Genomic DNA, 18,412 nt, shown 5'->3' with positions numbered 1-18,412 from the left:
TCGTTTTTCCTCATATGGATGAGGAAACTATTTGTTAATTTACAGAAAGTGTGTTCTCCTTTTAGATTCTGGGGCACTAACCAAACTGTCATAAGAAACTCATAAGCGAAACCAATTTTGTCTCAAAGATGGTTCATGAAATTGAAGTACAGAAAAGCATTTTCCACAATGTGAAATCTTATAATTGAGGATCTGTGGCTGCTACTGGCTGGAAATGAGGTGGAGGTTTTGTTTCTAACTGAAACATGGCTGAAGGATGACACCCTTGCTACAGTAGCACTAGCTTTGCCTTCCGTGTTTAAACTATGCTACGTTAATAGGGCAGGAGACAAAAAGGGAGGAGGAGTATCGATTGTCTTTAAAGACTCCTGGGACATAGCCTCTTCAGCATTGGGGAACATGGGCATGGTTGAGGGCCTTAATGTCTGCATCCATACTGGCCCCTCTACCTCCTTCTCAGGTCTGCTGATATATAGGCCTCCTGACTGTCCACCTGATATACACCTGGAATTATGCAACTTCATTGCACAGAAATCCCTTCTATCGTCTAATTTTACGGTATTAGGGGATTTTAATTTGCACGTAAATGACCGCATGTGAGAAGTTGGCCTGGCATATGCTGTTTCTAGTTATAGGGACACCTTGCACCAGTCCAATTCGACTCTTATTGATGATAGGTTTAAGACAACCTTTAAAGAAAGCTATCCTAGTGGTAGCTGTGGAGAGCAGCCTTCAGGCTAAGTCTTGAAGGAGTGTTAAGCTTATTGTTTTACCATAATAACCTCTTGAATAACCAAATGAAAGAGTAGCCAACACAGGTATATATATAAAATATATGTATTTATTCTAGAAAGAATCCCACAGTCGCTTTATGTGACTAGTGGCAAAGTTACACTTCAAACAAGCATTTATAAACACAATAAATAGCAGAGAAATCAATGGGCCCCAGGGGGGGGGACCAAACCATATTCTAAAATAGTGGTATAAGAACCACGACAATTCTACAGGCAATGCCTAGGGCATTCAGGATCGCTTGCCCCTTCGGAATCCACCCACAGTTATGAGGAAGGGGACCCAGGGGAGACGCATGCAGTGCAAAGAGCTGCTATCGGGATCGCAATGTTAGCCTATGGAGAATGTCGCGGTTTGAAATAAACAGATTAAAAATACTTCTAGCAGGAGTACAAAGATACAGCTTTAGACTTAAGCTTTTGAGATGCCCACAACTCCGAGAGTACCGAGGTACCACTGTTACCTGCCCCAGGGAAACCGGGTGCATAGGTCGTTTCTGCTGTCGGGTCGCGGGCTGATTTTCAATGGGAAAATAGTCAAAAGTTCTGCTAGCCAAAAGCGTCGATGATGCCGTGAAGATCAAAGATATGAAGAATGTAGAGAAGAACTTGAAAGCAGAGGGGACAGAGTCTGGGTCACGGCAAAGTGACCAGGAGGCTTAAAGCAACGAGCCCTTCGATGTCGGATGCTTCAGGTGAGAGGTGCTGTTGCTTGGATCTGCAGCCACGGGCTCCGGGAGGCTTCAAGGAAGGCCAGCTTCCGGAGGGCGACTGTCCCACGTCGGATGAGGGTCGCTGCGGTGTTAGTGTCCGGATTGGATCCACTAAGGCTTGGCAACCGCAACCCACGAAGAATAAACAAATCAGCTACAGTGCAGACACACGAGGTCTGAGAGAGGTCTCCTTCGGGGAGACTGTAGAGCAGGCCTGGAGCAACCAGGGGAACTCTTGTTTTCAAAGATAGACCTCCGCTAGGGCCCACAAGTCGAGAGACAAGGGACCACGGGAGGCGGCAATTTGAAGTGCGTAAAAGGGCACCCACGGGCCACCGGAGGGGGCTAAGGCGCTGGTCTTTGGCACAATTGCTGTAGAGTGGTTGGCTCGTGAACGGGCCAAAGCACAACTTCCCCACTGGTCAGGGTCGTGTGCTATGTAAGAGGTGGCCGGGGTCTCGGGGTATTGGGGATCTCGGCACCCACGCGGTCCACTGTGCCCAAACTCGTTGATCACACTCACTGGCCTCCGGGATGCGCTGGAAACCAACCTCAAGGGTTATGGAAGTTGTCGAAGTTCGTGAGAGCAGCGAAGTTCCAACCGGGTCACTTGCAGTGTTTCAGGTGCCTGCCAAGCAGGGGGATAACTCCTTTATCCCAAGGGAGATTGCTTCAGTCACGCGGTCAACGGTGCCCAAACTCGTTGAGCACACTCACTGGCCTCTGGGATGCGCTGGAAACCCACCTCAAGGGTTCTGGAAGTCGTCGAAGTTCGTGAGAGCAGCGAAGTTCCAACCGGGTCACTTGCAGTGTTTCAGGTGCCTGCCAAGCAGGGGGATAACTCCTTTATCCCAAGGGAGATTGCTTCAGTCAGCTGGGCAGCAGCTCGTCGAAGGTCGGTTCTGTGAAGTTCCAAATTAATCTGAGGCCCTGGGGCCACGTTATTCACCTTTATCCCCAAGATTAGGGGAGTGTCCAGAGTAGTGTCCACCAATGGCTGGTGAGGCGGGAAAGGGTGGCTACACCCTCTCCTCTTTGTGCGTTTCCCGCCTGGGCGAGGGGCAGGATGCCCCTGAACCGGTTCCAAGCGGTGTATGCAGAATTAGGTCTATGCAGCTGCCTACGTGCAACTCTGAAAGGACATTTGGTGCACCCACCCTGTTCCAATCCACATTATCCTGTCTGGGGAGATGCTAGCACCTCTCTGCCACAGGAGCCCTATTGTCCAGCTGGCGAGACTGGGGTTTTCCCCAGCAACAGCCAGCCAGGGTCGTGTAGGTGGCGGGCAGTAGCCATTTTGTGAAACTTCTGCACTTGGTGTCTAAATTCTACCGCTTTTCCCATATCGCCCTTCTAGCAAGGGGGAATCGTACCCTCATGCCCATGGCTGGACTGGGGGTATGATTCCTACATGTTTGACACCAAACACGATATGGTTCTGTGTAGCCATTCTCAAGTTATCGCGATATCGCAATAGACTTATAATGCGGTTAAGAGTATATGGTATGGCTACACTACAAACAACCCAGTAACGATTTTACGAAGGTTGCAGAGAGGCCCTACTCACGTAGGGGTCCCCCCTCACACATACCTCAGCACCCTGCCCTGTAGGATTACCAAGGCCTGCTATAGGAGTGACCTATGAGAGTTATGTGTTGTAATGGGGTGGGATATAGGGTACATATCCCTGTAAGGGGTGCTAGCACCACCTTACCCAGACTACAGTAGTGGTCTGGTGGTGTCAGTTTGTATGGCTGTCCCAGGGTGGCACAATAAGTGCTGCAGCCCTGGTAGGCCTACTGAGGGACCCATGCCCTGGGTACCTAGGGTACCATCTACAAGGGACTGGCAGGGCACCCTCAGCATCCAATTGGTTGGTACCTAGGGTACTCACATCGTTTAACAGAGAAAGCAGATAGGCTGGGGTCCTGGATAGCAGGATCCCAGCCAGACTAGTCAAAAACCACTCAAATACCAGGCAAAAAGTTGGGGGCAACCATTAGTCAGATTCCACTCTCCTACACCGCACTTGTGTCCCAGCAATGCAGATGGTCTCCTTGATGGAAGGTGCGAATCTGCCCCCAACTTGTGAAATTCCCTACCCACAAAGCTGGCCATACCATTGACCTGATATTCTCCAATATCTCGTCCATGAAAACTGAAGAGCCATACCAGGTGGTTTGGTCAGACCATTTTCTCATTTTTTTCTCTTTTAATCTGGCTAAGCCAGACGTAGCTGAAAGTGCCAGATACTTTTTAAAGAGGAACTGGAAGAAGCTGACAGCCGCATACTTGAGCCCGATTTTATTAGCTAGCCAACCGCCCCTATCCCTTGACCCTAATGTAGACCCTCTGGCCCTTCATGACTGGATTGCCGCCGCAGTAGAGTCGTCAGCACCAGTGAGAGTTACGAGATCTATAAGGAAAACCCCCTCGGACCCATGGTTCTCGGAGTCACTTAGGGCTATGAAAAGTAAGTGCAAGCGCTTGGAACGTTCCTGGAGGGTGGATTATGACGCCTCTGCCAAAATGATTTATAAGAAATCCTTAAAGGCTATGCAAACTCATGAGGGAGGCAAGAAGAGATCACATTGCCAAGTGTATTGACTCTTCTGATAAACCAGTAAAAGCTATCTTTAAGGTGGTCAACTCCTTCTTCAAACCCCGTGAGCTGGTCATTGATGCCCAGTCATCGACGGCACTGTGCGAGAGAATTTCAATCTTTTTCAATGATAAAATCAGCAACGTTTATAACTCTTTTGCAGCCACTACCACTACATCAAAATACGACGTGGCAGTTAGGCATGCACCCTTGTCTCTCTTCTCCGCCTTTGCCCCCATCTCGCAGGAGGATGCAGTGGCAGTGATCCAGGGATGCAAGTCTGGCTCGCCTGAAGGCCCATGCCCCCCCATATTGTGGAAAGAGTTGGCTAATCCCGAGCCATGTGCTGTCTACAATCTGGAATGCCTCTTTCCTCCGGCACTTTCCCTGATTTATGGAAGCATGCCACTCTACTTCCCCTAAAAAAGTAACCAAATTTGGATTCGGGGGAACTGAACAACTACAGACCTATTTCTCTGTTACCTGCCCCTGCAAAGATGCTAGAAAAGGTAGTGCAGCAGCAATTGACCAACTTCATTGAAATAACTATATCCTGCACTATACCCAATCCGGCTTTTGTGCAGGGTTCAGTACAGAGACTGCATTACTGGAGGTAGCTGATTCAGTTAGAATGGCATTGGACTCAGGAGCCTCAGCTATGCTTGTGCTCCTGGATCTCTCTGCAGCATTCGATACTGTGGACCACGCTATACTGACTCAGCACCTTCTAGCCAGCGAGGTTACTGGCTCCGCTTTGGCCTGGCTGAAGTCCTTCCTCAACCGGCTCTCTCAAAGGGTGGCCTTACAACCACATCAGTCCACTCGCAATCCTTTGTGCCGCAAGGGTCAGTCCTTAGCCCGCTCCTATTTAACATATACTTGGCCCCGTTATTTCCTTTGATAGCCAACTGGGGAGTGAAGGCGATTTCTTACGCCGACGACACCCAGCTGGTCTTCCCATTTAAGGATCAGACTGAAGACTCTTAAGTGCTTCAAAGGATGCTTAAAGGACATTGCGGGCTGGATGAATAACAATAAACTTAAGTTGAATGCCGACAAAACTGAAGTGATGTTTTTTGGCAAATCCCAGCCACCGCCGGCCGCCCTATGGTGGCCTGAGGAAATGGGTCCACCACCTGCGCCTGCGGGCCAGGCAAAAAATCTGGGTGTAAAATGGCAGGTTGACCTATCTTTCTCGGCTCAAATTCAGCAGGTCACAGATACCAGTTTTCGTAGCCTGAGAAACCTGCGGAAATTTATTAATTTGCTGCCAGAGAGCTGCCGCAGGACTGTAATCCACGCTACAGTAACTGCCCGCCTGGACTATGCCAACGGCCTTTACACTGGCTTACCGGCCTACCTTGTAAAGAAACTCCAGATGGTCCAAAATGCGGCTGAGAGATTAATCAAACATGTTCCTTTTTGGCAACACATCTCTCCGCATATTAGAGACCTACACTGGCTACCTGTAGCCAAGAGAATCAAATTTAAGGCCCTGACACTCGCCTTCAGGGCATTTCACGGATCATGCCCTGCGTATCTGAAACAGAGGATGGGTGTTTACACGCAGTCACGTGTTTTGAGATCCTGCTCCCAGAATTTACTCTGCACCCCTCGAGTGAAGAAAACCAGGCTGGGTGGCAGATTATTTACGTTTGGGGTGTCTAAATTGTGGAATTCCCTCCCCAACTCCTTACGACAGATATCCTCTGAAACTCAATTCAGGAAGGCAGTCACAACCTGGCTTTTCATCCTAGCTTAATTTATTCACTCTTTGTTCACCTGTTGCTACAGTGCCGGGACACCTCTTCAGAGGTAGCTGTCCGCGCTTAATAAATGGTAGTATTATTATAATAATTCGCTGTTAATTCCTAAAATTAGTATGGCAGAACCAATAAATTATGCATGGTCTGTCAAAAATATGTTATCACACTTTCTATGGCCTCCTCTTTCTGACCCTAGAAATCAGGTATTCACCACAATGCATTTCCATAGGACAAAACAGTACAGCTTTATCACCGAAACAAAAAATCCAGCAGGTATGCTTGATGTAACCTTCCAAGTAAACAGTACCAAGAGAAATACACCATTTAACAAACAATTATGTGTCTCAAATTTCATGGATGATTTGCAAATGCAATAAATATTACTATATTTTTCTTAGACAGTAAGAAATACAAGGAGCTAACAAGACTAGAGAGCAGACACGACTATAGCCTTCGCTGTACAGTATTTGGAAGACAATTACATTGATATTCGCTGCAGAAAAGTGTGTTAGCTATGTTACACCAGGGCAGGTAGTTGTTCATTCTGTTATTTATTTAATTATGTATTGAGGGATTCATATAGTGCTGACCTAACCACCAGGAAAAACGTGTGCTATAAAAAGAGCTTCAGAATTTGACAAAGTTACATTAGGGCAACAGAGTTCTCAGAAAAATAAAATAGTACAAAAGTGTATTGGGGACAGTGGCTGCTTGCACCTCAGGAACTTGAATCAATCCACTGTAGAAGTGAGAGGAAAAAAGTGAGTGTTAAGGGCTTCGAGAAAATATCCAGAATAGGGTGAGAGGAAAACAAGTGTTTTGAGGGCTTTGAGAAAAGCTCCGGATTAGGGAGCTTTTCCATGTTTATTGGTTTCAAACTAGCATAATTCTGCTTGGTGGTGACCGAAATTAACATTCTTAGCCGATGGGTCAGTGAGGAAAGCCCTTGAAGCTTAAACCGGATGTGACAGGAGGTTGGTATATGGAGTACCATTAAGCTGGGAATAGTTACACCTATTATTTACTGTTCGAAAAGACCGCAAAACTTTAGAAGCAAGAACAATCTAAAACAATATTACTAGGATGACAAAAGCCCATCTGCAGATGGTATGACCACAAGGTTAATATGCTTCACAAGGGTAATATGCTTTTACATTGTAGATAAACTGATTTTAGGCTGTGCTGTGGTCCGAGGCATGCTGGCCAGGCCTCAGCATCCGTATGGTCTTTAAAAAAAAAGTAGGTGCTTCAATTATTCAGACACTTGCATAATATCAATGCAGCCCAATTACTGAGCTGTAGGTTTCAGTGCCCTTATAAAGTTTGTTTTGATATAAGTAAGTAATTACATAGCATTAAAACGTTCATCAGGTTCAGCTTTCAATCAAGATAGCGTGCCTTTCAGTTATTTAATCAAGGAATAAATATTAGCAATAGTATTTTAATGTGAATAAAATTTAGACCTCTAACAACATTTCCAAAGATCAAGAACACATGCCATCTAGATAGGCTGCCATACGAGCTCGCTTCTGTCTAATACAGTTAAGGATACTACATAGATCATACTATTTGAGATCACTTTTACATGGTTTGAGGTAATACGACACAGCCCTCTGTGCTAGAGGGTGTGGAATGGTGGGGTCTTTCTTTCATATCCTCTGGGCATGCTTTATAATCCAGCAATAATGGAAAGGGGTGGTGCAAATTATGTCCAAAGTCACGGGTCTCAGGGTACCATTGTATGTCAGATGGCATTTACTACACATAACAGGAGAAAAAGTGTAGCCTAGATACTTGAAGATCTGATTGATGTTAGTGGCTGGGGTCGCTAAAAGAAACATTGCGAGGGTGTGGAAAGCAAGCAGAGCCCGGAGTATCCAAGATTGGAAAATGATCTAGACTGGCGTCAGCTAGCGGAGCAGTTGGTTTATCAAAGTCGAGGCTGTCCAAGAAAATATGAGAAAGTTTGGAACCAATGATGCGCTTACAGCGAAACATGAATGGTTACAGTACGGAGGTTGGAGGGATTTGGGGACGAGGTGAGTGACTGATGAAGATAGTACTTTCACTAAATCAGAACTGCACTTAAGTGACCTATACTGTTGTTTGCTATTAATTTTGATCGCAAAGATGTTGTGCCTTTTCTTCACGTTGTGTCAAATTATTCGCACAAGATTGTAACAAATTCCATGCACTTAGCAACTGATAAAAAAAAAAAAAGATTTTCGAAATAAAAAAAAAAGTGTGGCATCTAGTGCAATTTGTACTACAACTTTGAAAATCACTTTTCCGCGCTTATCCTCCTTGCTGCTCTCTTCTGGTTGGATCGCCCATGTTGTGATTGCCCCAGTGGCACTTACACTGGCGAAAAATAAACCTGGGGCAAGAATTTCAACCTTTGCCAGCAGGTCAAGTACAGCAGTCCATACAATCAACAATGATAAACGTTCACATGTTCTTTTTATACATGTAAATAATACATTGCTGTAGTAGCATTCAAAGTAGATTTACTTTTCTTAAGCATATCATTTGCATGCATTGTCTTTTTTTTTTATTGACTTCTCACCTATCAGGAATGCCCAGCCTCTTGACACTTCTGTAGACCGACAGCGTATTAGCCACATGACGATAATTGAACCAGAAACGTGAAGTGCAAACCTACAAGAACAAATATATTTGCATATAACATATAAGACAATACTATTTCACAAAAGTGGGAACTGCAAACAGGGAGGCAAATTAACTTTTTTTTAAAAAAAAGAGTGGTTGATTTGTGAAATACAACATATACAGTTGCACCTTCATAGCATGTTGTCAAGTGAATACTTCTCCAATATAAATAGGTAGGGAGTTGTGCACTGCTTTAAGCTTTTACGACACTGTCAAATCGGTCTCATCATGAGAACAACAGAAAGCAAGCAGTCGCATGCAATTTTCAAGTAAAAAACACTCTTAGCACAGTGAGATGCACAATGATGATTTATTTTTTATTATCGTATACAGGTTGGATTTAAATTTAGAAAGAGTGAAGCGCTTTAATAAAGAACAATTGTATTGAAACAGGAGAATCACAAACAAAGTGCTAGCAAATTAATAAATGTGGCCCATCCAAAACCAGATTACAGAAACAAGTTTTGAAAGTTTAAATATTTCTAGGAGTTTTTGGATTTCCAGACAACAAGTTGTACCATAAATCATTTACACAAGACAATGGTTTTATTCCAACAGATCATACACCCTCAAATATATACAAATATACTAACATTATTCAGGTAATTTGCTTTTTAAAATAGTTTTTACTGCAGGCAACTTGAACTCCTAATTTAGTTACTTTGAGGAGTAAAATAGAATTTACTATACTGAATCAAACATGTCTAAAGCGGTGTACAAGTTCAAACAAGCATTGGCATAGCCAATAGGTCTCGCCTTTGGGACCTTGTAAGTGTTTAGCCATGCAACAGTTGTTGTTGCACCAAAGAAATTGTGCTGCATAAATACGTATAAGGACCCAAAAGCGAGACCTATTGGCTATGCCAATGCTTGTTCTTAGTAAAGAAATAGATGCTTGTTTCTATTTCCTTACTTGCTATAATCGCGGCACCGGCGATTTTTTTTTAACATTAAAAGTAAAGCGCCGGTGCGCGATTATACCAAAGGTAAAGAAATAGAAACAAGCATCTATTTCTTTACTTTTGCTATAATAGCGGCACCTGCGCTTTATTTTTAACATTAAAAGTAAAGCGCCGGTGCCCGATTATAGCAAAAGTAAAGAAATAAAAACAAGCATCTAGTTCTTTACAAAGAAAAAAGCTGGGGGGAAAAATGCTACCGCCGGCCACAGCCTGCAGTGCAAGCGCGCGCTCGCGCACATGCACTGCATGCTGTAGCCAGCTGTAGCATTTTTTGAAGCCCTCCTTACATAAGGTCTCCGCCAGACCAGCGCAAGAGCTGGGTCAGGCTCGACCTGAAAAGACTAGCATCTCTACTTTACATAACAACTCAAACTTCACGAGCCAAGAAAAATATCTGTTCTGATCAACTTGGAAAAAACATAGGATGTTTATGGCTGGCCAGTCGCATCAAGGTCATCCTGTCATGTTATTCAAATACATTATTTTTAATTATCATCTAACTAAAGAAGAGATATTCAATTATTATAAGGTTCGCTTTATAATTTGGCCTCGTCTGGAAATACTTATGACCAACAAACTTTCTGTCTGATAACTACTCACACAGGAGATGTTCTCTACCTCTAACATCTGCAAATGCATTAGCATCATTGTTATATTGTGCATTAATAAAATAAAACAACGAATTAGATTTAGTAATTAAAATGACAAAGTGTGGGTGTATCATATGAAGAAGAGTTCAAATATCAGCCCCTCTCTGGAACAAGTTACACTCAACAACAGATAGTCTTCAGATTGCACTAAACTTTGATAAAAAGTATGAAACTGAAATAATCACTAAATTCGAAACGATTGGAGATATAATTCCGAAAACGCAACTATTTCATATGTTGATTGATTGTCCTATTGCCCAGCAGGGATAGAATGATAGTTTTCCTTGCTGTCGATTCGTATTAAGAAAAGATATTGTTAGCTCTCCTCTCATGATCTTGTTCAATGAATTATCTTCTGCAAAAAGCATTTTTAGCAACTTCCTTAGTGACAAATTTGCAGGGTATAAAGAGCTACTCTGGATGGACCGGGAACAGTGTTAATACCCTAAGGAATTTTTAGGTCTCTCCCTCTTGAGCTTGGTCAGCAAATCAAATACTTTCATTAGTATGTGAAACACATTAGGCTCCACAAGAAGGAACAAGCATATTCAGTTGTAAACATTGAAAGTTTATTCAAAATTAGAAGGCGAAATCAAGTTAGTAGCAAATTTAATCAGAATGTGTATGCTTCAAAAAAATATGAAAACCGAATTATCAAAGTCAAAGAAATTAGGGAACGCTCTAGCATGGGGTTGCCTCGGAGATAAGGAAATTGGAAAGTCAGTCAATGATAGAGTACGCTAAAGTCTCCTGCTCCGCTCTATTCCAATTCTGACCGCTGCTCAGTTCAGTTCTGAACAACAACACACAAATTCTAACAATTTAAAAACCAACAAGCAGTTCTCAAGAAGACTGTTCAATCAAGTTAAAGCAAGATGATACAATTATACACTCAATAGGTCCTCATGGTTTAATCACTAACCAGCGTCTCTGCATCCTTCAAACATACACTATCTGTAATTAGATAAGATACACAAACTTCTCTGCACACTGCAGGTGTCTATTAATTGTGCTAGTCAATAAAATATTTCACAAAGAAAACTTTTCTTCACATGGGAAAGAAAAAGTACATCACATTTGACAATTTGAACTCCACCTTAGTTAGAAATAAAATGCTCACGTCATCAAACAAGATGGCAAACACTAGACATTTTGAAATTCAGCCCCACATTAGCTATAATCAACCTAGACATGAATAAACAATTTCTTTTCTCAAAAAGCATTAGAATGGCTATGCATTAATGATGTGTAGGTGGAAATAATCTTAATATATACAAAACCTCTCCAGCATTAAATCGATGTGCAAAACTTTGGCTTGTAAAAGCTTTGATGATATTCAAATCCATGTATTTCAAAAATTGAAAATTTATAAAGAAAGGTAAAGAAAGGATCCATCAACAATGGGCCACTACAGGGTCATGGCTTGACGCTCCAACAAGATGGTGGTGTTCCTGCGAGGCTCCAGCGGGTGGTGCACTGAGCGGTGATGCATCAGCAACCTCCCTTATCAGAAATGCCAGTCGTATCAGCACAAGTGCCTGTTGTGTACTATAGCTGCACCTCACAGTGGAGCACTCGAACACCTCACATTCTGCCATTTTGTGTCCGAAATGGCACACATTTGGAATGGATGGGCACACCTTAATTGAACTGCTCTTCAACTTCTTTTACCAGGTAATAACCCTGGCGCTTGGCAGACAGAGGTAATTTCTATGAACACTATGAAATACGTGCCATTATTTTGCCAAACTGTGAGAATCTAATAATATCCCCTCCAGCTGCATTACGTTTCTCCTCAGCTGACTGGTCTTATTCTGGTGGACTTGTGCTCCTGTTTAGTGGTGTCCTTCAGTGTTTATTCTACACTTCACTTATTCTGCCATCAACTCCAGTTTATAGGCAGATAAAAAAAATCTAAAACAGCCTCTCAAGCTCTCTCCAAGCAGATTCATCAAATGCTTTACTGCGTTTTCAACACATATCGCAATGGAAGACTCAATCACACAAAGGTCCTACCTCTGCTTCTTCCTCTGCCGCAGTCGCCATTTATTCACAACCTAATCCAGGCAAGGCATCAATCAAAAGACTTAAAAAAGAACCATCAGCAACTACAAATTCTCTTCCCAGTGTCTCACTGGATCTTCAGCTAGGAGAGATCAGGGCACGACGACCCTATATTGAGGAAGACAATACTAAGCTACAATATACCAGCAACAGATAGTGGCATACAGAACAGAGATAGTCTACAGCGGAGCAGCAAATAAACTTCAACCAACCTCTCTCACAGTAAATTGTTACCAAACGCGGTAGCTATCTTACAGAAACAGGTCAAAGACCTTGAAAATTGCAATAGAAGGAACAACCTCGAATATATGGTCTCTCTGAGAGGGTCAGAAGGGCCAAATTTTTTCTCATTCTCTTTCTTGAAATCATTTTTACCTCAGCTATTGAATTTACCAGCGAGACCACCACTTAATATCTAGTGAGCACATAGGTTAGGCCATCCCTCTATGGTTCCTACTACTTCTAAACAGCTTTGAGGAGTTATTCTATATTTTTTTTTTTTTTAGAGTACACTGAATTAATTCAGGTCATTTCCGCTGCCAAGCAACTAAAACATATCTCATGGTCAGGGCACAATATTTACTTTTCCCAGGACTACGCCAAGAGTATGGCAGACCGGCAAAGAGACTTTAAGTATGCAACCGACACTCCGCTCTCTTATAGCTAATTTTGGGCTCTTCCATCCTTGTCTTATTAAAGTCACAAATAATAACATGACATCTCATCTACAGGCTTTCCTTGAAACATGTAGAGCGGAGACTATGGACATCGCCACACTAGCTAATTAATCGAAATACCTCTTTGTCTTTATTCTCACATGTTTCATACCTAAACTTGATAGATAAGATTGTATAGTTGTGTTCTCATTACTGTGTTCTAATTTAACCTTATGATGTTGTAATGCTGATAGCCAATACATGTTATTTAGGTTGAGTTTCTCTTATTACAGGCATGGTTTTTTCTCGTTGTATATGTATTCGTCTCCCGTTACATATCCTACCGCACTCCTTGCGCATTGTTCCCCTCTGAGGATCTCATGTTCTGTCTTTTACATGTGGTCGCCCCCTCACCCTCATCAAAATATGTTTAGGTATGTTCTCCATTTTTGGGCCATATTCCTTTTTTTCTTGTTCAAAGTACTTTATTTTTCTCTCTTGGCATCCTTTTCTTTGTTCTACCCTTTTCTTCATTTTTTCTTCCCTATACCATTTTGGACGTATTACTCCCTTTCCATTATGTAATTTTCCTTATTACTTGTTTGGCCCTTTTTAATCATGTTAAAAAATGATGTCCGATGATATCCTTCATTTTGTTTCTTCTCAATGGTTTTGACAATGGAGAGGAATTGGCCTAACAGCTAGGGCGGTCGAACTCGGATATGGGGAACTGGGTTCGAGTCTCAGCAATGACGCTGAACATCCTGTGATTCTGGGCAAGTCACTTAATCAGCCCGTGCCTAACAAAAATGAATGTGTCCTCATGTAATGCAACTGGTGCTATGTAAATGTCATGATCGCGTGGACAGAACGGAGCGGAATACGATCCGAGGGAGATGCACGCGGGAACTACAGCTCCCGTCAGGCATAGCGGCTCCGAGCCACCCCACGTGATTGGGAGCGCGGCAGGTTTAAAGCCGGAACTACGCAGGGAGGCGGCGCCAATGATTCGCTTCCGACACCAGATGCAGACCAACGGCCCTCGACCCGCTTCCTAGAACTCTGCCGAGCGTCCTGATCCTCGGACGACCCGGATCACCGGAACCACCGACCCACGCTCCCCGAAGCAAAGAACAACTTGTGTTCCTAGTCCTGCGCTCTCCACCTCCAGCAACGCCCTCTTCTCCACGGGCGTACCCCGTCACCAAAGGTGAGAGCATTGTCCAGATCCTGTGTCCAAACGGACCTCGGAGGTTCCGGACCCCGCTCCGGTTTGCTCCGCTATATACGGAGGGGTAACGAGTGCCCTTCGTTTACCTGCGGTAGAAGCCTCCATCCACAGCAGGAAGCACCCCTCTGGACCGCTACCACGGCGCTCCTCGACCCCAAGGATTCCTGGGTCTGGAGTGGAAGCGCCTTTGAAGAGACTCAAAAGACGCATTTGGGTCCCTCACGGCCTGAGCGCCAGTACGAGGGCGGAGCCAACTCCTCATCCCTCGAGACCGAGAACTAGACCAGAGCCCTGAATCCCGCTTCCCCCAACCAGGGGAGAGAAACACCAAGGCAGGTAACACAAGGGACACCGGTGGGGAGATCTAGCGCCTCTGGGAGAGAAGGAGTGGCATCTAAATCTTCTCTCCTTGTCTTCTTTCAGGTGTCTATCCCGGCTGCCTCTCCCCGTCCCTCGCCCACCTGTCTCCCGAGCCCGAGGGTCATTCACACAATCCGGGCTGGGGACGGATGGGAGGGGGAACCCTCTATAACATCAGCGTCATCCCGAGGAGAGGACCAAGTGAGCGCCACGACAGTAAAGCGCTCCGATACCCGATTCGGGTCAAGATCGCGATATAAAAAAGTCTGTAAAAACATAAAATGGTGTTTTGAAATGCTAGAGGTATATACCCCCCCCAATCAAAAGGCAAAAAGTCTTGACGCATCTGTCAAAGCTTAATGTTCAGATTGCTTTCTTGCAAGAATCCCATCTTTCAGAGAGCGAATATGTGAAATTACATAAAGGGTTGGTGGACAAAGTATTCTTCTTGCCAGGTAATGGTAAAAAAAAAAATATGGAGCTATGACATTATGTCACAAATCCCTAAAAATTCAACTGGTCCCCCGTGATGGGGGTTCTGACCTGCCAAGAGGTGCCTGTGACTGTGTTGGGCCTCAGGAGGTTGTTCCTGCTGTTGGGATCTGGAAAAGCAACGCAACTACAAGAAAATCAACGCATTACTCTTCTTGCGGCTGTTTTTCCGACGCAGCACCGCTGTCTGAGAAGATTCTCCACGCATCGTCATGCCGCTGCCAAAACCAACGCAGCGCCTGTCGCCGCTGCAAGAACTGACATAGAGGGTTCGCGGCTGAAAAAAACGACGCAGTGTGCTCAACAACGCCACATCGACTGCAGACGTATCCTGGATTTCCACGTATCGTACCTGTGCGGCACGTTTTCTGGACGCACCACCCGCTGACCAGAACCGTCTTGTAGTCAATGCATCACTAGCCCCTACAGACCGAAATCGACGCATCACTTCTCCTGCGTGCAGCAGAACTGTTGATCCCCATGGTCTGAGAAACTGACGCATCTTTGTTTTTCAACGCATCGCGTCTCTACACTGGTTTGGCCTTCTGAATTTTGACGCATCTGCAGGTACTTTGTGAGAAATCACGCATCCATAGTTTTCTAAGGACCAAGTTGTTTGAAACCTTTCTAAAGCCATATTCTTATTACATGTATGTTGGATTTTTGTTGTTTTGGTCTTGTTGAGTTTAGATAAAGAAACTTTATTTTTCTACCCTGGTGTGTTTTCCATTTGTGGTATTATCCCTGCATCACTGTGTGTTTTCAGTACAAATACTTTATACATTGCCTTTGGGATAAGTCCGTCTGCTCGTGCCAAGCTAACCAGAGGGTGGGCAGGGATTATCTAAAGTGTGTATCCATCTTTATCCTGACTGTAATCAAGGGTCCCTATTTGGATAAAGGTGCCTATCTCTGCCAACTAGAGATGCCCCTTTCTAACACTGATGTATTGTATTGTATTGTATTGTATTGGCACTTGTATAGCGCAAGGCTACCCGAAGGCATCCCAGCGCTGTAAACGTTGCTATGGGCGCTGATCTTTAGGGGAAAAGCCAGGTCTTAAGTAGTTTCCGGAATTTTAGATGGATTGGTTCCCTCCGTAAGTGTAGCGGGAGGTCATTCCAGAGTTTGGCGGCATTTAGCGAAAAAAGTCTTCCGCCACTTCTCGCCTTCTTGATCCTGGGGACAATCTCAAGGTGGAGTTCATTAGAGCGGAGTTTCCTGTTAGCCCTGTAGGGGTGGATCATGGCGTTTGTAATTATAGGCTTTCCTTCATTCAGTGCCTCATGGGCTATACAAAGAGCCTTAAAGTGTATTTGCTCTCGTACTGGGAGCCAGGGAAGGTCTGGCTGAGCATCGGTTAGGGGTGTCGGTGAGCATACTCGCCGCACAATTCTGCACTACCTGTAGTTTTGAGATCACCTCCTTTGGTGCCGCCAAGTAAAGAGCATTTCTGTAGTCCAATCTGGACAAGATCAAAGCCTTAATCACTAATCTTTTTGCAATTGGCAGTAGGAGTGGAAGGATTTTGCGAATGACTCTCAGTAACCCATAGCATAGGTCTGCCGTTCTCCTTGCCTGTGCTTTAAAGGTGAGATTCTGGTCAAGCCAGATTCTAAGGCTTTTGATCTTGGTTTAAGGGATTGGTGCCGGTCCCATGGTAGATAGCCAAAGATTTTTTGGGAATGCACTTAGAGTTACCAAGAATCATAAGCTCTGTTTTCTCTCCATTGAGTTTTAGATGGGATAAACTTATCCATTTTACCACTTCTTGCAAACAGGAGGGGAGATTGGTCTGTTGGCTAGAATGGTTCAGGGCTACAACCAACTGGGCATCGTCGGCGTAGGTTACCATATGGATCCCAAAACGGGCCACCACCTCAGCCAGCGGGGACATATAGGTATTAAAGAGAGTGGGACTCAGTGAAGAGCCCTGTGGGACTCCGCACTGTAGGGGCAGGGGCCGTGAGTTGGTACTGCCTTCAAAGACTTGAAAGGATCTCCCTTCTAGAAAGGACTGCAGCCATAATTGCGCTGTTCCCGTCACTCCAGCTCTCCTGAGGGAATGAATCAATACCCGGTGGTTAACCGTGTCGAAGGCCGCGCTCAGATCGAGGAGGGTTATTGCTGCCACTCCTCCGGAGTCCAGTATTTTCCAGGTTTCTTCCACCACTGAGAGTATTGCGGTTTCCGTCCCTTGGCCAGGGAGGAAGCCTGTCTGAGAAGGGTGGAGAACACCATTGGACTCCAGAAAAGTGGAGAGAGAGTGGTTTACATGTTTCTCCACTATTTTGCTGATGCCTGGAAGGAGCGAGATAGGACGATAGTTACCCAGCTCAGCAGGGTCCAGGTTTTTTTTTTTTATTTTTTTTTTTTTTAACAATGCACGCACCATTGCCCTTTTCCATTCTGGGGGCACCACACCCTTATCCAATGAGGAATTAATCAGGGAGGTAACCGTAGGGGCAATGGTTGGTCCAACAAGCGACAGAATATTCGGAGGAGCTGGGTCTAAAGGAGATCCACTTTTTATAGATGCTAATATTGCCAGGAGACGTTCCTGGGTTAGCGTAGGGAAGGACGGTAATTCCTGACTTTCTAACAGTCCACAACCATTCGTATCCAGACTGGTCGTGTGGGGGATTGTTAGTTCCTGAGGTCCCAGCTGCCCACTATCGTTCATGTCTATACTAGACATATTCCTGACTTCTTGAGGGAGAATCTTAAGAATATTCTGGACTTTGGTGGAGAAAAAGTTAGCCAATTCAGTACATCGCTGACTAGATGCATCCGGTAGGACCACCGGGCTAGGTGATTTTATTAGCTTCGAGGCAATGTTGAAAATTTCTCTAGGGGAGTTGCGTGCAGATAAAATCTTTCCCTCATAGTAGGAGGCTTGGGCAGTTTTTATTTCTGCTTTATACCTACGAATGACTGACCTATAGTCCCTTTTTTTATCTGAAGAAAAATCTTTCCTCCACGCTCTTTCTGCTCTTTTACATTGTCGGCGTAGGAGACGTAGTTCGGAATTATACCACGGAGCCTTGTTTGGGCCAGTTTTCATCTGGGTTAAAACTTTGGGGAGCGTCAGGTCGAAGGGCCTCTCAATCCAGTTACCGAAGTTTTTATTGGCCATTATTGGGTCAGTATGAGGGGTAGATATATTTCTTTCCAGCTGTTATCCAACTCTCCAAAAGGAGTTTAGACCATGGTCGAATTTGGGTGCGTGGCAGAGCAGCGCCAGGTATCGAGTTAGAATGTATCCACTGAAAGGAGATCAGAAAGTGGTCTGACCAAGGGAGGGGGGGGGATAGGTTTTTTCCCCTTCTAAATTCTCCAGGTTAGAGAAGATGGGATCAAGGAGATGTGTGCAGTGGTGAGGATTTGAACCTGTATTTGGACTTGACCCACAGCGATTGCTGTACATCACTAATTTAGTGAAGACCACTATGCAA

At 44.5% G+C, this 18,412-nt stretch overlaps 1 protein-coding gene across 1 annotated transcript in view; it reads right to left on the bottom strand.

Annotated features, from left to right (window-relative positions):
• The window catches only part of PIGK (phosphatidylinositol glycan anchor biosynthesis class K), a 528,114-nt gene that overhangs the window by 461,821 nt on the left and 47,881 nt on the right, over positions 1-18,412 (bottom strand). The window contains exon 3 of the mRNA XM_085602040.1: positions 8,439-8,530. Within this exon, the coding sequence (XP_085458166.1) occupies positions 8,439-8,530 (92 nt within the window). The remainder of the gene's footprint in view (positions 1-8,438; positions 8,531-18,412) is intronic.

This window comes from Triturus cristatus, chromosome 4_2 (assembly GCF_964204655.1).
Source record: "Triturus cristatus chromosome 4_2, aTriCri1.1, whole genome shotgun sequence".
Classification (NCBI taxonomy): domain Eukaryota; kingdom Metazoa; phylum Chordata; class Amphibia; order Caudata; family Salamandridae; genus Triturus; species Triturus cristatus.
Note: the sequence above shows the minus strand (reverse complement) of the source record. Positions and strands in the feature narration are given on the sequence as shown.